The sequence below is a fragment of the Danaus plexippus genome, chromosome 20 (assembly GCF_018135715.1).
Source record: "Danaus plexippus chromosome 20, MEX_DaPlex, whole genome shotgun sequence".
NCBI classification, from domain to species: Eukaryota; Metazoa; Arthropoda; class Insecta; order Lepidoptera; family Nymphalidae; genus Danaus; species Danaus plexippus.
Window position 1 is genome coordinate 1559643 of NC_083550.1, and position 24164 is coordinate 1583806.

General features: G+C 29.9%; 1 protein-coding gene across 3 annotated transcripts in view; it reads right to left on the minus strand.

Moving 5' to 3' along the window:
• Positions 1 to 24164, minus strand: part of LOC116773836 (rho GTPase-activating protein 7) — a 137091-nt gene that overhangs the window by 112153 nt on the left and 774 nt on the right. The window contains exon 1 of one of the 3 annotated variants that reach the window (XM_061523702.1): positions 13259 to 13633. The exons of the other annotated variants lie outside the window; for them this stretch is intronic. Within the exon in view, the coding sequence (XP_061379686.1) occupies positions 13259 to 13343 (85 nt within the window). The 5' untranslated portion in view covers positions 13344 to 13633. Of the gene's footprint in view, positions 1 to 13258; positions 13634 to 24164 lie in introns of those variants that run through there. 3 annotated transcript variants of the gene reach the window in all.

Consider the following 24164-nt stretch of genomic DNA (forward strand, 5'->3'; position numbering starts at 1 on the left):
ATAAATGGGAAACGGAAATATAATTTAAAAAAGGTACTAAATTTCGTTTTGGATAAAACAAACAAATTATTTCGTTAGTTCTAATTTAGTAAATAACATTTGCGGTAGTAACTCTCTCTCTCTCATTAATTAATAACAAAGAGTATATTATTTATTCCACACACTAGGTTATTATTTATCAATTACTTTAAGAAATTTTATTTTAAGTGTAGCCGCTATATTTTTGTGTGTAAAGTTAAAATATTTCTAGGTAACTAACAAAATTGTTATTTTCCCATAATATAGATTAAAAATTAATTAATTAATGTCAATGAACCAGAAATTACATAGCAGGAAAGGAAGTAAATAAGTCGCTTTTGAATGAATGTAATTAAATAAAAACCCAGGGGTCGAAAACAATGCTAATGCAGTTAATATATTATACAGTCTCATTATGAGCATCAACAGAATTTCAAGAACTTTATGTCACTTGAATAACCGTAAAATAGTTATTTCATTGTTTTGCAACAAGTGTCACTCTCCAAGAACGAAATTCCTTACGAATTCTATTCGCAAGTACCCTTTGACTATTCACGGCATCGCAATTTAAATAAGCCATTAACAATGTTGTAATACCATGTAATATTGAAATTCCTTTGGCAATTTACATTTAGTTCCACTTTAGGGACATTGCGACAATGCAGCAGTTTCAACCTTGTACGACCTAACTTTGAAACTATTAAAACTCTTTACTCATATAGCAAGAAGTATAGTTATTTTAATAATGTTGGAAACATATCAGAATTTAAAATTTTTATTGGTAATTAAATTATAAAATATATCAAAAACAATTATATAGAGATGCGTATGCGCTTACTTTAAGTCCATCGTGAGTACATTTATGTCGATTTATGGGTAATTAACATGGATAAATACTAAACGCAATGTGAAACTACCATGACCTAAGAGTGAATATAATGCATGCATAAATTTATTCAATGAATAAATTATTCTGTACAACTGTTAATTGACGACGCTAACTTCTCCTATGACCATATATCCACGACAAACAGAAACCTATAAAAGTAGAGACATAATGACGAAGTGTTTTATGTCTTAGAATTCTTACAATAAAATTAGTAAATGAAATTATTGAGAACAAATTATTTAGTTTATCCCAGCTTCATACACGGAATAAAAACCGTTAAGATTATGTTAATTGATAAATCTAACGTAAAATCAACTTTATTTATGATAACATAAAATTTATATTGCAATATTTTTTTTTATATGATATAATAAAATTATTACGTGCTATATTTAAGCCAATACAAAAGTTTGGTGAGCGTATTTTTTTTTTTACTTTATACCATACTTGATTGACATCTGACAGGATTTGAATCTGCATAATCCGGTGTTATTATAAACAGTGATTTTCATACAATGATAAACGTTTCTGTAGACAATGAGAATAATATTATGAAGCCAGTGGATTATTAAAACGACACCACAATTGAATTAATGATGATTGATGTTAAATTTTTTTTATTGAAATAGTTAAAATATTCCACAACACACAACGCAATAGTTAAATTTTATTATTTTGCGGATGTCCATGGGCGACGGTCACTACGACCATCAGGAAGGCCGTCTGCTCTTTTGCCCCCTTTTGTCATAAAAAAAATTGCAGTTTAACCTATAATGAGTTTTTTGGTGTTATGTTAATATTGATCTAAATAATTGAATTACGATTCAAGGAGAAAATATAGAGAGAAAAATTTGTCTACTGAAGCAGGATTTGAACCTATACCCTTCGGAATATCATGTTTAGACCAAATGGCATGTTGCTCGTGTTGACGAATGTTTTGTTCTGAAGTCTTATTCAATTAAAGAAACATTTTTATTTCCTCGATTTATTTTGAAGGTTCATTTTAATCCTCACGATATACATATATATATATATATATATATATATATATATATATATATGACGAGACGAGACGAGACGAGAATGTTTCGGGGAAAGTCGTAAACATGACATATCTTGACCTAAGTGTTATGGTATTTGGTATGGGACGACAAATTAATGTGAAAATTTTGTGCACTAACCTTTTTACCTTTACCTTTACGTTGCTACGTTTAGTTTACAACATGATTTATTCATAAAAGGGCTCTTGCAAAAATATGTTATTCGTTTCCATATTTCTGAAAGTCGTTGCTTACAGAATGAATAATTTAAGGAAATCGAGATTTATCTACAATTTTATATTAAAACACAAGAACGCTTCATAATATTGTGTGAAATGTATTAAAAATACAAGCTTTGCACCTCAAATGTTGTGATTTATTAGGTCATAAGATATCCTTACAAATAATTTACCTGAATTATATAAAAATAGTATTATTATGTGAATAGAACTTTCTTTTATATTCCCCAGAAAGTCTATAACGACGTCAGAACTCGGAAACGAAAACAAAATCAATAATTTATATATACAAAATAACTCAGTAATTGAAATTTTATACTTTAATAAAATTTACAAAGCTCTATTGACAAACTTGTCACATTATATCAAATTTCGTAATACAACCAGTTTGTATCAATGGTCACTAATCAAAGGAGATATGACAGCTATCGTCGGGGGATACAACATTAGTGATTTTTTAACACATACGACTCCGACACGACATGTACGATATTAAGCGTTACCAGATAATTTGGAAATGATTCGACATAAAATATTTTTTAATATAAAAATTTATCACACAGAATATAGAGGACCTACAATTTAAACGGATTTAATTAAGATATAAATTCTTATTAATAAATAAATGTTATATCGAAAAATTTAGATTCATACGTAATTAACAGTGATCGGCAGAATTAAATTACCTTAATAGCTTCTTTTACTTCATGCAAAGCAGTCTTAAATCCAACCTAAAAACCGTATTAAATATGTTTTGAAATGAGCTCTATTGTTATCATTTTAAGGTTCACAGTTAACGGAAATGAACTATGCAATATCAATATCTTATTAAAGACAAAAAAAACCAGTTACCTACTTGTTTCTTTTTATAACCTTGGAATAGTTATTGCTTTAAAATTACTGCACGTCGTATTTGTAATACTGTTTTCGATTAACAAAAAATATTATATTTATAAAAGAAACCAGGTTCAGGCAGGCTTCAATCTCGTTATTCTATTGTTGATGGCTTCAATTTTTTTTGTTATACCTAGTTATTTTATTCTCTGAATAAATTTTACAAATACAATTTTTATTCTGTATAGGACAAAAAAATTCAAATTTGGAACTACAAATTTGAATTATGGAACATCTTGAATTTACAGTTTTAAAATATTTATCATGTTAGTAATTATGTGTATGGGATGAATGTTAATGTTTCGCGTCGTATTATGCATAATAATTTTTTTCTGAGAACCGCCTTGTATAGATTTGGAAATTTATTCACGACTAAACGGAGTTTGTACGACGAAAGTTATAAGTCACGTGCAAAATAAAAATCTTCATGACATATCAATAGTATACACAAACTATGTTTACGAAGCGAAATCTGAAAATCACACTCTTAATTATCACCCTTAGAAATTCTAAACAACACGAAACACAAAATGTCACACTTTCCAATACAAAACAAACATTATTTAATAACTTAGCTACTGCTCATATAAACTTTCGAGTGTCTTCACATTGACAGGCAAGCCGAGCTGTTTCTTGTTCTGGAAGTTACTTCATAGTTTTGCATGTACTGCTGTAGTTTCCAGGATAACTACCAGAGTTAGTTTAAGATGTTCATATAAACTTCTCTCTATTGTACCTATATGGAATCTGTACAATAAATTTCTATAATGTAATTAATTCCATACGATCAGACGATCATTGTGAGAGTACCCTTTCACAACCAAACAAGTCGAATTGTGTAAACAACTTGAAAATGGCAGAAGAAATTCTCCCAGAGTAAATATTTATGATTCATTTGAAATTATAATATAGAGATGTTTCAGAGATTACGATTCATATTTCTCGTTTTGTAAACAAGACATTTTCAAAATCGTAATTGATTCACTAGGGCTTCAAGTGTACTAGTGTGTGTAGAGATTTTAACCGCCCATCTGATAACAACTTAGACCATTTTCTCTTGAGTGTCCGTCATGGGAGAACGAGCCTTCGCCATTCCATAGTTTCCTATCTCACTTGCACGTGAGAATTTTCATCTTTTGTTTGTCATTCACACGTATTATTTGTTTTGTTCTTATATAAAATGTGAAGTTGTGGCATTATATAACACGTTGTTTATGCTTCCTTGGACTCTTGGAGTAAATATATATTTTTTATATTTACTGTAACTTAATTACTGCTATTCTTAAGATTTTTATTTTGACTAAATTCCCGTTGGGTATAGGATAAATATAGAAAAAATCTTTCATCTTATACAACGTAAGAACCATGAGACTACCTACCCACGTATTATCCAGATATATTACTGTAATTTGACATTACCTCTGATAGAATTATTAACTACCCTTCTCTTCTCATTCCATGTAATACAAATTACTAGTTTCTAGCATATTTTGACATTGATGAAGATAAATGTTACCTTGATCATTTTATTTGCCTGTTAGAGTGACCTTTAGAACCTGTTAATGCATAATCAACATCATTACAATGAAACAACAAATTAAAATGATTAAAAAACACAGAAAGAATACTATCGGCAAATTTTTTATTTATGTTTTTTTTAGATCTCAATATGTTTTTCTGTAAGTCTGGTTCTGAATAGTGTTTCAAATCAAATTTTTCTGTTTTCCTTTGAAGATAGTCTTTTATTTATTTGGTACAAATACAAAAACCGATTCTCAATCTAGTATAAAGGCAAAGAATTTCCCCACAAAAAGACTATCAGCCTTGGCGAAGGTTTTTGCACGAAGGTCGTCCATGACATTAAAGGATTAAAAAAAGGGATAAAGCTAGTTTTAACCGCAACCAGTTTAAAGGAATCTTCGTGTGCCCTTTGACAATGTTGATGTCATCAATAGCCGATAAAATATCGAATGATGACTCACAGTAGAAAAAACATGAATATTTTTCGAACCTTATATTACAGTGCTCAAGTCGGACCAATATTTTTTTAAATTTATTTATACTATACAAACACACATTACATAATTTTATATCTCAGATCCTCGGAGAAACAAAAGCGGGTATAAAATTATGTTAAACCCAAGTTTGTCGGATTTCATAACTAACTCCATAGTGAATTACATTCAAATCGGTACAGCACATCAACTGAGAAAGGGTGATTGAAAAACAAGCTTTCTTTTGCTTTAACTATATAAGTATGAAACCAACATGTAGCAATACATACACAGAATTTAAAGAACTAACCATCCGTTTTGGATGCTGTTTGTTTATAAGGAAAGTCAAATAAATAATAACATTGAATATTTGTTCAAATACAACTCTCGGCTATAATTCATACGGACAGTAGTCAGTAAATACAATTTGCTAAACAATAAGGGCTATTAGTAAATGGTTATCACTGGAGATAGTTATAGCTAGCTATAATACCGGTTATCTCCAGAAATTAATCTCTAGTAGAACAATAACCGGCACTAGTAGTAAATATGCCTGCTAGTTCTAATTTCATGCTGTTTCTAAACGAACTGAACCTTATCGGATGCTGGCAAATATTTAATAGCAGTGGTACTTGCATTGATGCTTTATTAATGGTTCTGTATTGCTTTAGAATTATTTATCTCAATTTTCTGTTTAAGTTTTACGGTATTTTTTTTTATTGTCGGAAATACATTTAATGAGATCTAAGATTTTCGCGAGTATTCATTTAAATGAAACTAGTATTATTCGGATTTACTACGCGGATTTTATTATTTAAAAACTACATAATTCCGACGTATCGGTTACTTTGCAGCAACCGTGATCACGGGCAGACGAGGTGTTTACGAGGTTTTTACGGAAATACATTTTTTTTTAATATATATATTTTTTATGTCTCTTATTGTTACTTCTGTTATTATAACAAATTAAACTGAAATTATAGATTTTAATAAAATCATTACTTCCAATCTATCTTGCATACTTATATACTCGTATTTTTTATTTGCATACTACTTGTATAAAAAAAGCATTTGTACGGTCGATTTGAGAAACCTCCTCCTTTTAGAGGTCCGTTAAAAACTATGTATATATTAATTATAAGTAAAACATTAGTCGGAGTTTAAATTATTGTATTGCTTCAGTAAATTGTTACGCTGTATCATTTGTTACCCGGAACTAAAGGTTTTAAGGAAGGAAAATTTCTTATTATAACATCCTATTTATACGTATTAACATCTCTATTATTACTATTAATTATGAGCTCCGAAAATTACATTTCTAAAACTACTTTATTTGTGTTAAACGTTGATACTATTCCGTGCGATGATTTTTAAATGGAAAACTGATAACCGTCTGTGTTTAGTTTTGATGAAGCGAACTCATAGTAACGGTACTGAGGAAAAATTACAGACTAATACATTGTGCATTAAATATGAAAAAATGTTGCTTTTTATGAAAGTTATAACTGTCCTCAGATATTATGAGCTTTACCGATTATATTATTCTGATTTTCTAAGGTGTGTGTATTATTTCATGACGTATGACAAGGAGTTTCCTACGATTTTATTATGCACCCCGGCGTCATGATAAAATCAGAAAGATATTCGTGAAAATTATTTAAAATTTCATATTCTTATACATAACTTACATTACTGTCAAACACGAAAATCATTTACGTTGTTTTTTGGTTAACGTCTACCAGACATGCCCACGGTAAAATTTATTATACAAATAGTTAAACTGCCATTAACTCCTTATAAATTTCATCACGTTGAATAGTATTTGAAAGTTGTGTAAACAACGCCAACGCGTAACCTTCATTTATCGGTTTCAGATTTATATATGAAAATATTATCTGTTGTAGTGAAATCGTGAACTCCTATTGCGGTAAACGTGTCGCCGTTGAAATAGCTATGGTCAAAGGGTGTGCAGCGAGGCAGCGTTAAGAGCGACTCGCACGTCCCGACCGACAGCTCCAGTGTGTTACACAGTAAATCATATAAAAACATTGTTGTCGAGAAAGCTTAATGTTAAGACAGCTATCGACCACGCCTTCATTGTCCATAAAAATAAGAAAGTATATATGTAACCGTATAGATACGTCACTTAGTAAGTTTTTGTTATAATCATATATTACCGAAGGAGCAGACTTTTGGTGTTTATAATAGTGTGTGCAGCGAGTTTATATTTAATTTCTTTATTTGGCGTTGCCGAGCAGCTATTCTGGTTTAAATATGGCAGTTAATGTGTAATTGAGTTCCCTTCCGATTTGGGTTTGCCATGGGGCGTCAGAAGCCATGTTTACGGCGTTTTGTTTTAGTTCAAAACCTTTTATGTGTGGTTGGGCATAATTTAAATTGTCCCTTTTGGAATAACTCTTCGACCGAACCTTCTGGTTACAATTTAACCGTTCTAACCTACTTATTTAAAATGTTTTAGTTTAATAAATTACAAGTATTACAAAATGACTATGTCAGTAGTTCAATAACCTTTATATTTGTATATATAATAACGACTCGTACTCGCCTGTAACAACATTATAACACGTTCGGTAATATGATAGTCGTATTATGTATACATATTAATAAATTCATTAAATTTGTTGTTCTATAAAACTTCACTCAAATCATATATAATCGTAAGTTATTTGAACAATTTCTTAAGAAATTGTTATTAATAATAATTTATTAATAAATTGTATATATATATATATTATATATATATTATCGAAAAGGAATCAAAATAGACATATGATAAGTTAACAATATTTAATTAATAAATATTGAATATTAAATAAGAAACGAAACAGTGCGACAATGTAAACTCGCACTAAGAATAAAATATACTGATTCAATTAATCTTAATTTTGCAATGAATAATATATACCATGTTATATTTTAAATCATAGTTAAAATATTTAAATATGTATAAGTACAATGGAAATATAAGTCCGTATTATAAAACGATACAACTCTGAATTAGACCAGGGTTCACGGTTGCTGTGAAGTTGACTTTAGCTTCAAGGATGCATTATATGAATAAATGAATTAAACTTTTGAATTAACATTGATGATACTGTATATAATATTTTGATGTTTCTAATTGAGTTAGATTTTATGTATAAAATTAAATATATTGCTCCCTTTATATCATCTTAAGGGAACGAATTTGTATAGTTCTGTTAGTAATGTGTATAATAATAGTCTTTTTTACACTAAAATCTTCCATATACAATCCTTAATAAAGTATCAATCAGGATTAAATTATAGCAAATATTTATTTATTTCTAAAGAAATTTTGCGATCTCATATTTTTTTTTATAACATCGACACTATGGCTATTTTTCAACAGACGGATGGCGTTGTTACTGATTGTGGTAGTATGTATGTATATAGTATATTCTATATCTTTATGAAATCATTTCGCAAATTTTATGAATGAATAATAATGGCTCCTATAGTGAGCAATATAATTAGGTCAGGTCACGTAAGATAACTTGTAAACAATTGTAGATACATCTGTTTTTATAGCTGTACTGGTGTGTACGAATGCGTGTGTTTTCTGACGTGGGTGCGTCTGTGTGCTTTAGTGTGTATGTGTGTTTGAGAAACTATTTATAGCACCTCTGTAATCAGAACATTATAGACCAAAAACGACGGTACTTGATGCTATCAATTAAGAAATGAAAACAGTTATTTCTAGTGGCTTTGAATGCAAACGTTCGTAAAACATTCTTTTATTTTTTATTTATTTTAAGCATAGCGATATATTTAATACATCCTAACTTCAATATCATTTACTTTTACCAAATATAGTAGTAAACTAATCGTTCCTTATCTAACCGGGAGGGAGGTAAATGAACTTTTTATTACCAAGAATTAAATTTTCGATAAAAACAAATAAGTTTTTAGATAGGGGCGTTGAAATGCTGTGTATTAACCGTGTTTTCACGAGTTCAATGACTCCCGAATCTTATATAAACATTAATTTACAAATGATATATTTGTAAGACGATATGTTCGGATGCTGCAGGTGCTTATTATCACTGCATTCTTCTCTCTTGATTGATAAGACCGTGTTATGTCAACAGCTTCTTAGTGTGAGTGACACATAGCGAAGACTGGAGCATTATATTCTGATATTTTACTGACATTAGAGCTTTATAAATAAATTAAAAACTGATTTATATGTATGTATAATTAGAATGTTTTCTATTAAAACAATTTCATACATGATCCATATAAGCCTAACAGGAAATATCATTATGCCATTTCGCTTCTAATTGCATAGACGATTACCAGCGACTTACTTGTTGATATTTATAATCATTTAAAGCGCATTACTTCTGTACAATGTTATGGTCCAACTTGGGCCAATACGAGCCAAATATAACGTTCAAACGGGAGAGCTGATGTCGCTTTGATGTCTACCAAAATGGCAACCAAACACACAAGTTTGGCCAACGCTGGCCCAAGTTACTTGCCTTAATTACGCGGGTCATTAAAAACAGTATACTTGGTAAATCGTAAATCTCGTAATAACATATCTAGATGCTACTAATTTAGTTTTGCGCCTAGAAGCCCGAGGCCGTTTTGAATTATTTTTGCCTCAGCTGTATATTCAATTACCATAACAGAAAGCTTTTTCGTTACTATAATTATCATTAGATTTAAGAGATTGGATGTTTTTTATTGGAGTACAGTAATAATTGCTATCATAAGATATTTTTTTAAATATTTTTATTGCTAAAATAATATTGTATATTAAGCAAGAATTTCATATTATATACTAGCTGTTGCCTTTGGCTCTGCCCTTATATTAAACCCTCCTTGAGATACGCGTTATCATCAGTACGAGGTTTATGCGATTTTTCATCAGACCTTAGCTTGGTGTCAATGGAACTACCTCATAACAGTATCCGTTTAATTGAGGAAGAAATAGCGTTACATACATTTAGGCGCTCTTATAACTAACTTCTTTTAAAACCGGCTAAAGTGTAAACTAAGTTATTCCTTATGACACTACCTGAAATTAAATTCCCATCAAAATCGATCAATCCGTTCCAGAGATCAGAATGAACAAAGGGACAGACAAAAGTTTTCTTATGAATTAAGTGAAAATCTGCAAATTTGTGAATACAAAAGGACACTTAAATGTCATTTATTAATTAGTATACATTATGTTACTATATCAATAAGCACATTTTATTGTTTCCATTTAAATTATTTAATTCTCATTCGTCATTAAAATTTTATATTTTATTTTCAAATTAGGAAACGTTATAACGTACCCCGACGAATGTTATAAATGCGAAAGCAAGTCTATCTCTCTGTTACGTTTTCATTCACCAAATCGCTGAAACGATTTTGATGAAATTTGGTATAGATATAGAGGAAACCCTGGAGGACAGAGGCTACCTTTTATCCCGATCCCTACTCAGATCTCGAAACACACGGGTAAAAGCATGAAGTCCAGTTCGGGTTCAGTGGCCGTAATATTAAAAAAAAATACTTCAAATGACTTCAGCAATAAAATAAAGAAATACAACTCATCCGTCTGGTTGCAAACATCCAATAATTATTATGGATATAGGTATGTTTCGGCAAATTTATTCATAAAACAAGCCTCTGATTACATTAAAATTAACAATATCTTCCAACTCAACTACGTAATCCCCATTTTATGTACAGTTCAAAGTGACATCATCTTCAGGGCTGCCACCACACGCAATGCATTCGGGATTATAACATAACCTGTCACTGATTAGGAACCAGTTTTGATTACAAAATGAGGCTTATCAAGTCATGATGACGACATGCGAGATTTGAAGCGACGATTTTCGACTACTTTTTAGTGAATGAACTCATCATGGAAGATTTCATTGATTTAAGTGGCATTCATTAATGAAATTGAGTTATTTTAATATATATTTTAGTATAATTATGCCTTTTTAATACAATGATAATGTTGGGCTATTACTGGCATTGAAATTCTTATAGAAAATTTAAAATGAAAAAATTTATTCACGATCGGGAATCGAATTTGAAAATGGAACACAATATTCCAAAAGTAAGTTATTCGAATATAATTTAATTATATATATATATTTTCAAATCTAATACGTAATGCACATGAAATGAATATGGCTTTAAATTGTAACCAAAACGTTAATATACCATTTTGTGTGCCCTAAGCTTAGTTGTAAGGCAATACGCATCGTTTATTAGGGTCAGTTCACAGTGCAAGGTCGCGTTTTATGTAATTCTCATGGTTATATTACGGTACTGGTGCTCGTGAAAATGTATAATTATATTTACTTAGCGAAACACGTAATCCGTGTATATACAGATGGTAATAATTATTGTATTTATATATCACGTGCGTGATAACGTTCTACGGAACTTTAATTATTGTATGAAATATGCGTTTAGAGTAGATAAGAATTTATTAAATAGTTATTTTAATGAATGAAATACATCAACATTGATAAATATATTACCGGAATAAACGACTTTATCTATATTTATAAATAAGTTTTTTTATATTTAATATGTTGCAATTTTATAATTACGTAGACCATATACGGTTCGACGTGTTTGTCTGAAATTTTTTAGATATTTTATTTAATTTGCGATTGTAAAATTAATCGTTGTCCAAAAATATACCTTCACACCACTCAATAAAGTTCTGGGTGAGCTTTTCAATGTACATTACGTCGATAAGACACGGCTCATCATCACTTCTGAACTATTTAAACCGCTGAAATGAAACATTCAAACGACAATAATATATCGCGACACAAAAATCTAATACTTAATTTGGCTGCATTATATCTGATTGATAGACAATGTCGGAATAAATAGTCCGCTGTCCGAAATACCGGACTGATAATAGTAAGCACCGTATATATATTATAATACTGAACACGTAGGTGTTTGGCTTGTGCTACAATATTATCAATAGTATACGAATGTGCCAGCGACAATAGCATTGACCTGAGCGCTTACCACAAGTCGAAACGGTCATACTATACGGAGAATCGCCAGTTTTACTTAAACTCCTCACGTAGCTTACTCGTAATGACATCGTCTGTAAGTAGCTCAAGAATTTTTTACGTCGTTCCAAATCGACCATTCAAAAAACGCTGTTTTGCAGCTTGATAAACGCGTTCCGCTCCGAAAATCTATCTGAATGAATGGATTCAATTTTACTTCACATAATATTATATATAAAATGAGCTATCAAACTATAATATAACATTAGTTTTATTTAATTACAATTTGCCTTCAAACTTGTTAACCTTGAGTTGTATTCGAATGTACATAATTAATATTCGTACTGTTTTTGTGTTTATTTTGATGATATATTTAGGTCTAAGTAAGTCTTACTATGGTAGAAACTTTTACGATGCTCCTGGCCGACAATAGATTTTTATTGCTATATGTATCGTATTAAAGTTTTTGAGATTATAGTATAAAGAAAATGCTAAATAAGAAGCATAGTGGTAACCAAAAACTAGTTCACCTTGAACGCTATTTCCTATTTGCTGACTGTTAGTGTCGTTTACAATATTTTGTTTCCATTAAGTTATCACACAACATTAGCTAATCATTTCTTAAATTATTATGAAATCCACTTATAATAATAACATGACTAAATTAGCTCTAATGTATTTTTCATAACCCACATCACATCCTTTGAGATTTTAGATTCCGATAAACGATATGCGGGCACCATACAACTTTAATTTATAAAGAATCACAAAGGGTTCATTATATATAAATTTCTTATTATTTCAGTAATAGTAATTTTTAACTGCAAAACAATCAAGGAAGTATTGCAAGAATCGAATTCCTACAATACCGGTAAGATATTATAAAAAATGACGCATGAGAATGAACTTGTATTTATATATTTTTTTTTATTATTTTGTAATGCAAATAAGAAATAAAACATGTTGTTTCTCAATGTGAACCTAGCTTAATAATAACATATTCATGGCCGTGTCGTCTGAGCATTTAAGAGACTTCATTCCTTTCATTGTAACACAATTAAGAACCGCATAACAAATATTACGTGAATTACTATGAAATGTTTTCAAATAAGGGCGAGGGGTTTTTAATTTAATGTGGAGTACACATTACCGTTTTGTAAGGATAAGGCAAACAACTCGTCGTCTTGCAACCATCGCAGCTCGCTAATTATAGACATATCAGCTTGGTACGACATCAAAGTGTCATCATAACTGCATAACAACAATCCCACAACACCTAACTAGATTACACAGAACACAATCGATGCCATCACAACACTAGCGGTCAAAACATTCGTTCCCGAATTATTCATGCGGAATAATCTCGCGCCATAACAGAGATGCACTTTTTTTTAAACTTCAATAGCTCTTGCTGGTTTGGGGACGTCAAATTTTGACAGGTGACGTTCCGATCGTAAACTGTGGGTGAACGAACGAGGTGCGCGTGCACAACATACACGTGCACTGCGCGTCGCTGGAGCACGCTAACTGAAGTCTGAACCAAACAACGGGCCGAGTAAAGCGGGGGGCCGACATGTTACCTTCTTAAAACAATACATAATCGATAACTCTTTAAAAATCGATAATTCGCCAACACTATTCGCTACCTCTTTCAAAGGCTAACGTCCTTATAGTGATGAGCTCAGGTCGTTATTGTTATTTTTTTGTTTCTTGGTCCGTGTTACGGGTTCTCTTGCTTTTATTTATTAGAAGAAATAAATATTTATTTCTAAAAAATAAGTTAATTTAAATAATAGTGTTTATACGACTTTCCTTCGTAGTCAGCGCAAACCTTAAAACTCCATAAAAATATCTCAAGAAAAATATAGTAATATTACAAAATATAACATCACTCCGATATCATTATTACAATAGCGAATAAATTTGGAGCAACTATTTCATAATATAATTTTAAAATCTTAAAATATATGTAAACAAAATTAAACACTGTTATCAATTCGCCTCGACTGATAACAGCTCTTAAAACATTGTCCCGAGCCTAAAATACTTGCGTCACACAGACACCGAACAAACTTTCTAAGTTCCGTAGTTTTTAAAATATTTAAAACACTAATGTGCTTAATATGGATCTCGTGTCGGCAGAGGCTACGTTAGGCTGTTTAATTAATGAGAAATGAGATAATAATGAAAAGATAGCGGACGAATAAATACAACATTTTATTAATGTATAAAAATATCTTAAATAAGTAAGAAAAATCTTGTATTTTTGTTATTTATATGCCGTCGCATTTAATTATCCGCCATATTTGTCGTTAGATAATTTTACAACTTTTCTGTTGTGTTATATTATTTTTATTTTATAATTAATGCAGATCTCTAAACACGTGATAAAGAAACGAGATATTTAAAGAATGATACATAAAACATTAAATGCTGAAGTAAGTGAAGGCATGTATTGTAATTCGTGTTTTATCTTGATGATAAAAATGGCTTCGTTATATTTCCTACATTGGCATTAATATTACAATAAAAATAATATATACTTCTGGTATAAATATGATTTAAATAAAATTTTATACCTTTTAATACAATAACGATGAGTTACTTGTACGCTGGCGTTAGTCATGGGCAATCTCGGTCGTTACTGAAATATAATAACGGGCTAAGAAACATTCGGTGCTGATATTTATCTGATTTGGGAATTCCGTCTTAACTATCTGAGTATTTTTAAGAAATTGTTCATAACAGCTCAATGAAAATATCTAAAAGACTATTTGTATTAATGAATCAGTAGAATTTACCTATCACAATATTACACAATCTGAGCATTTTGTGTTGCTGTTTTTTTTATAAAATTGGTAAAAAATATAATGCACGTAAGTAACAGTGAAAAGCATTGTAAAGTAACTTTCCCTTATAATTGCATTTGGTTTTCCCCGTTCTAATAGCTCTGACGCAATAGGGCATTAATATATTGTACATGATTTTGTGACTCAAAGAAAATGTTGAGAATATGATATTTCCTACCGATTATATTCTAATGACTAATGGTTTTCGAAAAAATGCTTACACGTGGATCGTTTAACGACGCTTTTCTTTTCCTTTCTTTTTCTTTTTATTTTATCTATTTTTTAATCTATATCTATTATTAAAAAAATACGTTTAGCATATCCGACCTTTTCAGAGTTCAGTGACGTCCGCGCACAATGCATACATTACACATAGTGAAACATTATATATAATGATAGTTAAAGTCAAACACTCCGTGACTGTATAATTTGAGAAATGACGATGTGAGTGATTCAAACCCCTCGAATGAGCATCATCACAATTAGCGTGTTCATTGAAGGTCGGTCGCCATTTTGGTAAACAACTTCTCAAGTGTAACACATGAGCTATTTATAATATTTTTTATGTAGTTCCTTGTCATTTGAATGGTCATTATAATAAATTTATGGATACGTGTTAGCACGAATGTAGCTAACACGTACTGGTTACTAACTATGAGTTTCTTTTGTCGTTACTGTTAATAAAATAAAGCCGCCAGCGCAGCGCTTTATTATGTCGTTCAGTTTATATTTTTTCTATAATTATTATTCCTTCATACGAAATAAAGCGCTTTAAACTTATACTAAGAATATACAATAAAATTAAATGTATTAATTTTGTTTAATCATTCTTCAATATCAGTTCGTTTTGACTTGAAAATTGCAGTTTTGATGTAGCTATCTTGTATACTTCGATACGCGGTCAGTATGAAGCTTTTAATTTGAAGTTACAAACGGACATTACAATTATTTTATTAAGTAACGTCCAAATGAGAGTGACAATTTCAATTTATACCTAAATTTATTGAAATCTTTCAATAAATACCTAGCACAGTTTATTGAAAAAAATTTCCTATCTTTTAACGTAATTTGATCATTATATATTATCATTATATATTAAAAAAGTTTAATTTTAATAGAGGAAATTTTAATAAAGATTCTTAAAGCCTTTAAATAATACATAATTATTTCCGTGAGCATCCCCAAGAATTAAAATTTCAAGTTATTTGATATAAAGTTTTACCTTTCTTTAGAAGTATGAAGAAGATATTATAATAAAAAAGTACAAAATGTTTTAATTCCCGTCTTTTTTAATACGAATCAAATTTGGAAATGCCCCGAAAGATAGTATCGAGGTGAGATAATACATAGGGTTCATCGACATATCAAATATAGGGACTTACTTTTAAAGAAGGCTGATAGAGAGAGATTTAGAGGGAGGTAAGCTTTAAGTAGAATCTTATAAGGACTGCTTATGTGAGAAAAACACATTTTTTACATTAATTTGTCATTAAAAGTGTACCTGACTTACATTGAGGTAAGTGTATCTTGTGTAAATCGATTAAATACAACCATTACCCCTATTTCCGTACCGTAGGTTTGTTACGTAAAAAGCTTCTCATGTTTCGACAGGAAATAACAGACGCGTGCGCGAAAGTAAACTCACTACGGGACAATTGTTATGTGGTACAAGTGATGAGATGACAGCGACAGTTGGGGACCAAAATAAAATTATAGTAATTGGTGTTTATTTTAATCAAATATAAATATAAAAATAAGTATGTTTAGGTTGGTTTTAATACTAACGATGTTATAATAATTTTAACATATATGTACGTTTATTTTTCATGTCTATAAGTGTATGGTAGCTTGCTGCTATTTATTCAAAAAGAACTTAAAAATTGTAATATTGATTACTTGTGACATTTAAACATGTCATACCCAACATAAAATAAAAATTAATATGAATGTACTTCTAACGATTGAAATTTTTAATACGAAAGGTGAGTTTTCAACGCTTTAAGGACCGGTTTGTAACCACTTATTTATTAATTCGTGCCAGAAACCTGAGTACAATACATAATAAAAATGATGATGTTTTAAAGTTGTACATATATGAATTATTTCCTCTAACAAAACTAACATTGAGGGGTGCAAAGCAATCTGCCTTATTTGTTAAATTAAATATCCTTGTATTCATGTAGGTTGCCCAATGTCCAACAACTACTACTAGTCTTTAAACTATGATTAGGATCTGCGGCTCGCATAATTTGCTAACATTTTGCAGCTGCTTTATATCTATAGTAAGAACCTCAAACCAAAATATTGTTCGAAAAGCAAAATTTTGTTCGAACCTAACAACGAATACTGGATGTTAAAATAAAACCTTTTTTTTTTCTAGAATTATCAAACTCTTGTAAAAATATTCAATTTACATCGAAAGCTTTTAACTTGTGACGAAAAAAATAATGCGTATACCACAAGGTACATTAAAGCTACAATTACCAAAGATCGCCACTTCCGAAGGGTGACTTATTATATTTACCAACTGTGACCCTTATTTCCTCAGATACAAGAATAAATAATATAGAGTTCAATAAAATTTGGTGTATTTTATAACATTCGGAATATTTTTGACACCACTGACCCAATAGCGTTCGGTTACCCCAATCGGATATCCGCGGATATAATAATGTTCGCGGATATCCGATAACGTTTGAAAATTCTTAAAGATGAACAAGAAATTACTTGAGTTGTTCTAAATTAATATTTCATAGAAAAAATACTTATTAATAATTATTTCAATAAATAAATAAGTTGGAACATATTATCTTACCAAAATAACTTAATAAAAACAAATATTATTATAATATTTTATTATATATGTAGAGCTCTCTATATCTTTCAAACTCAATATCTCAAACAAGGGGGCTTTGTATCTAATTGCCAGAGAAAGAATATATTCAAAGAGAATTACAACATGTGACCTTCATGAGAATTGGCAATACGATACGCCGTAATAAAGTTATGAGTACTTATAAGATTTTACTCTCCGTATATATAACAACGATATTTGTAACATACCTATTTATTTCTTTTTTTATACAGGAAATAAACAATTCTATAACACTCGAAATTTAATGATTTGGAGACTATTAAAAATTTCTTTCACTATTCCATCCAGTAAAATAATTAAAGGTTTAAACGAGGTCCTTAACCTTTAGACAGCTAGGAGCGAGCTGTGGAGACAATCATTAAAAGCAGTTCCATGTTATTGAATACTGTTTGTTCTTTAATCAAACGATACAGTTACATTTATTGCCATAGCCCTTCCTAATTCAAATCATTTCTATTGGGTGTGACTGGCATATAATAATTAAATTATCATCAATCAATACAAAAAAAAAATCATAAGATAATGATGTCTAAGATTTTCAAGTGTACACATTTGTATGAAACAAAGTTTTGTACACTACAGTGGTGACGGTTGCTGCAAAGTGTAGAGGAAAGGAAACTTCGGTATTATTTACTCAAAATTTATAAAAAAACGCGTAGTGTCCGAGAGCCTTAGTTTCAATTAAATGTGTACAAGATGTAAAAGGATACGGTGTATAGTATAAGTGATTTGGCGGAAATTACAGTTTTCGTTGTAGACCCAGCTGTGAGGGATGTTAGCGGGTTTCGGTACCAATGTGTCACGAAGCGAGTACTATCAGTTCCACTAAACAAATCGCTTTATGTCGTTTCTCTATAACCTGAACACCATAAGATTTCTCCGCTATGTGATTTCTATGTTCAGCCTAGTGGAGCGACATTAATGGGGTTCACCCAACTAGCCTCGACGTATTCAGATAACACGTACTGTATGAAAGGTTAAATTATAATCTGAATGGATAAACTGACAGAGACAGGCTGTTGTGCTCTCATGACACCAAAACACTTGATAGATTTCAAACACATTTTTAACATTGTCATCTCGTCTGCCCGTCGTGATCACGGTTGCTGCAAAGTAACTGAATCGTCGGGAGTATGTAGTTTAAAATAATAAGAAAGTCATAGTAATTCGAAAATATTAATTATATACAAAAATATATAATACTCGTAAGTCTTACATGTCATTAAATTTTTTATGTCTTATTTCTTCACAATCACTGAGTTAATAAAGTTACGAGTTACATCGATTTTTATAAGCACTACTTGTTCAGTGATGTGTGTTCTTTCGAATACAAAATATCAAATAATCTGAACGGAGTCGGGGGAGTCAGTTAGTGTTTTATAAGAATTTAATACTATTTACCTCAACCCTGATCCTGAAATATATTTTTAATATAAATTAAAAGCTTTATAATACTATTGAAAATAAATATTACATCAAAATAGGCTCGGACATATTCGCTTTTCTATACTATAATTAATATTGTTTCTTTGTTGTATCGACTAATAAAATAATTTATTGGTCAATAATAACAGTGAAAACCAGATGTAGTCATTAATCAATTAGAAAGGACATCATATGTTATGAGGCAAATTAATTTAGTTTGCTATTTTATTAAGGCGAAGCGTTTTAGATTAACGTAATTTTTAAACTGTACCACATTTAATTATCAGTAATGAATTAAATTTAAAAGGTTACGATAATACAAGTCGGGGATATACTGACTGAGATATTCATAATTTATTTATAATGGTTTCTCATAAGATCTAATTTAAAATACTACGCCTTAAATAGGTTATTTATCAATTACGTTTTCTTACTATATATCATACGGGTCTTTCCAATACTTAGAGAAGTCAAACTATCAATTAGATTATAAATTTTACACTCCATAATGCCCCGCAGAATGCTCGCGGCCATTTTGATTATGGTTTTGACATACCATACATATAGACCACACCAGAACAAGTTACGTAAATCGGCAAGCAATTATTTACAGCCCATTTGGAAAAAAAAATATTATAGACACAAATACCATAGTGTGTTTAATATGATTTTAAATTAAATTTGGGACCATTTATTTATTATATTTCGAGTATATAATATTTCTGTAGATTTTTTTTTTAAGAGGTAAGTCCCTTTGGCAGTATATTTCTTTGTCTTTTACTGTCAGTTTTTCTGTTAGCTCATCTGTCAACTCACTGTTTAGAGAACCCATGAAGTTATAGGGCTAAAATTACGTTAGTGGACTATAAGTGGGAGAAATAAATGGATCACCCAAGCCTCAGCTCAAAGCTACAACATGCATTTGTTTAACATATGACGTTGACGTTAGAGAAGACAAAAAAGAAGATAACGGTTGAAGCAAAAATACCAAAAACCGTAAATGTTTAAATACGTCACAAAATATTCAATTTTATTGAAATGATAAAATCATTAAGAATTGGTAGAATAACCCGGGCCTATGTTATTGTGTCGCGATCACTGTTTCTTCAACGTCAAAGTTAGGTTAGGGTGATCTATTAACAACATTACAGATACTAAATTATAACAGTAATGCTGTGTTTTTGAATACTACGTTAATAATGTTTTTATTTATGCTAATTATTTGAATTGAAGGACATTTCCTTTGAATTTCACGTTATTATGAGGAACTTATTAAAAGTAAAACTCTTTAAAAGGTATAAATTCCTTAACCGCACATGGTCACCCCAGTTCCACAGCTTTATAATTAATTATTGAGGTTATTAATAAAAAATGATTTGCCGATTAATTAATTCTGGCATCCTTTAACTATACGTTTGTATACACAAGTTTGTATCGACTGTCGGGATTCTAAATGAAATTATTGGTATTATATTTTAAAAAAAAACTAGTGTCCGTCGTCCGATTAAAAAATTATAAATAGCATATACAGCCCAGTGTTTGAATTTTATAATATTATTCATATATTAATACATTTATTTGACATAAATATGTAATCAACGACTTCAGTTATAAAGAGGCTTTTAAATTGTTTTATTAATAATGGAAGTAGCGATAATAGTATTTTGAGTAAAGTGATAAATAAAAAATTGTTAAAGAAAGACTTAGGTTTGCTTGTGGACAGCCATTGTAAGATTCTAAATTTCTATATATATATCCGTGTGATTTTTCTGATGAGTTAAAAAGCTGAGACCTATACAAAAACGAACTATATCCTTAGCACAAGTTTGCACTATCACGCTACACGTTTCTCATTCAAGAACTTGCATAAATACCGTCACTTGCGAAGATTTATGAACGAAGACTGTAAACGCTCCGTATGTAGTGTAATAGTGCCAACTCGGGGTGAGCTTTTTGATATTCCATACCTTATATATCTATAACAAAGATAAACTAATTTTTACAGAAATAAATGATATTATTTTATAAATTGAATTTAAAATACATTCTTTTTATAAAATAATCAAAGATCATAAACATTTTTAAGTCATTTAAATGATAGTACAATACAAAAATTATTATTAACATGACTTTTTCTATTAAAATACCAAGAATTTTCTTTATGCTTTTATTCCAATGTAATCTAAAACAATTGCAATACCGCTGGAGACCAATTCGTGTCAGATTGCTAATGCAGACCATTTGTATTTTAAATGGCTACTTCCTCAAACAACTGTCCCAATCCCGGATCGTTGAAAACAACACATGCTTCATAATTACCATACAATGTGTTCGTGATTGTGAGCATCAATGACGTAGGATGGATATGATTTAAGTATAATTGAGACTGATTGTATAGTTTTAATGATACAACAAATGTATGGAGAGTCGATATCGAAACTTGATCAATATTAATAATTATTATAGCTTAAAATATCTTAAAAATCGTTGCATAATTTAACCTTTTTGTAATAAATAAAACTATATTTAAAAATAATGTTTGTAATAAATAAGAATATTGGATATATTTTTTGTATTTATCTATAATTTGTTCACCCTACAAAGTGCGTCGGGCCTTAACCCTGCCCTATGTTTATCCAACTGACTGTTCACCTCACTCATTACTTTTTCCTGTTTCTTCCTCTTGTATGAATTGTTTGAAGTAGCACATTTGCGCATTCCTTTGCAAGGATTTAATATTCTCCTTCTGGTTTATTTATTTTGTGTCAAGTAGTATTTTTGTTGATCTTAGTACAAAATATACAATCAATTCAAATATTCTTGAACTATCAAATTGTTCGTAGTAAGAAAATTCATATCCTTAACATTTTATATAATGCTATGTATGCTAGAAACAGTTGGCAATATCATTTTATAATATAATTGCTATGATTTTTATTCAGGCGTAATTTTGAAGAATAAATGGAGTAAACATTATACGGTCGAATAGCTATATCGTAGTTAACAGCGCAATATTGTGGAAATTTGGCTTGTGGCCATATCAGCTGTAATATTTATTACGGATGTTTGGTGAAGGAAATTATTTAAAACGTTACATAATGCGTAAAATTGAAAGTTAGTGTCCTGAGTCATAAGGTCAAAAACCAGTTAAAAGTCATCCTTGGAAACTCACGTGGAATTAGAAATTAAGTTTATTTTTACCAAATACATTATCTACCATTTCTTTTGAAGGTGGTTGCATTTCAGTAGTTTAAGACTAAGTAAATGGTTCAATTCGACCTTAAAATCATAGCATCAATCATTACTTACACCTTATTCTATAAATTCCTCATTTTGAACATGGCTTTTGTACACAAATGGTTCATTACTCCATATCTATACTAATGCTAATTTATATTTGAAATAGCTAAATAAGAAGTAAGAAATTTATCATTTCGTATTTGTGTGAGTCATTAACTATTGGTTAATATGATATATTCGATGTTTGCTGTTTCTTTGGAACCCTAAATAGTTCTGGGATTAAAATTTGCCAAAACAATTTTCTCCGTTATCCATTTTAATAACTATGGAAATCTGTTTAGCAGCTTAGAAATTAACGATGAAATATAGAATAAAAATTATGAAAAGGTTCTTTATGTTTCGTAGTAAATAACCGGTTAAGAAAACATTATCAGGTATTTGAAAATCAGAAGCAGATACTTCAAATATATTTATAGATTTAAGATCACTATATTTTTAGTGTGAAAATTATGTTAATTTTAAAATTTAGTAACAATACTCTTGAATATTCCCAGAAGCTCGTGGAACGTCTAAACAATCATTGTTTTAAGAAGCGCGTTTATTGCTTCCTCTCATTACAGATTTTCCTGTTAATTGACATACTAATTGTTCTTAAAAATATTACATATATGCCTTCAATTATTATTAAGAGTATAATTATACAAAAATATTTAATAAATTTTATATCGAATAAAGTTAGACTTGATAATTTATATCACTTCTAATCGACAGCATTTCCTGGTGACTTAAAATTCTTTGTTATTGTTTTTGACATACGTAGAAAAAATTGTCAAGTACAAATCTTATTAAGTAAAATATATTATTTGTCTTATAGCAAACAACAGCTTAATATGGCAACAATCAATAAGTAATTTTTTTCATGAAAATATACCTTATTAAAATTCTATAGGTTGTGTTTAGGTTATAAAGTTTCCTTTGTACCTAATTCAAAAACGTAGCTGCGTAGTAACCCCAATATTTTTTTGACGTATGTACTATAATTTAATATTACATTTGTAGTTTTTTATAACTCTCAATTACTACCCTAAAACTTTAAGCTGCTACCTATATAATTTACTTTTCGTTTAAAACTCTCATATTATATCAATCGCTGTGATTGAAAAAGGTCTCATGTGGTAAATCGGTCATATTGATAAATAGGTTTTTATACATCACTCGGATCTTAAAGACGAATGAAGAGATTGGAACTAAATTAGATAATTCATTTCAAAATACTCTATTTTGAAAGATGTATATAAAAAAGCTGTAGAAGATAAATGGATTTAGAATTAAGAGGAGTACAGAGTGTTCCAAAACCTTTTTGGTTCGTATTTATAATAGGTAAGTATGATTTCTCTTTTTCTTTAATTTAAAAGATCTCCTGATGAGTGAGACAGTAAATCATTCTGTCTCACGAACCTATTAAATATATACATGCATCATGTAAATGTAATTTTTATGTCATTTTGTATGTTTACACTTTATGGTCGTCCTCACAAGACCCTTCTCTTAAAGCTTTTAAGATAACAAGCATACCGCCCTTAGAGACAGTAAAAACATGCTCTTGTTACTTTAAATAAGGTTTACTGCTTTAAAAACGGTTATATTTAGTATATTACGTAAATTTT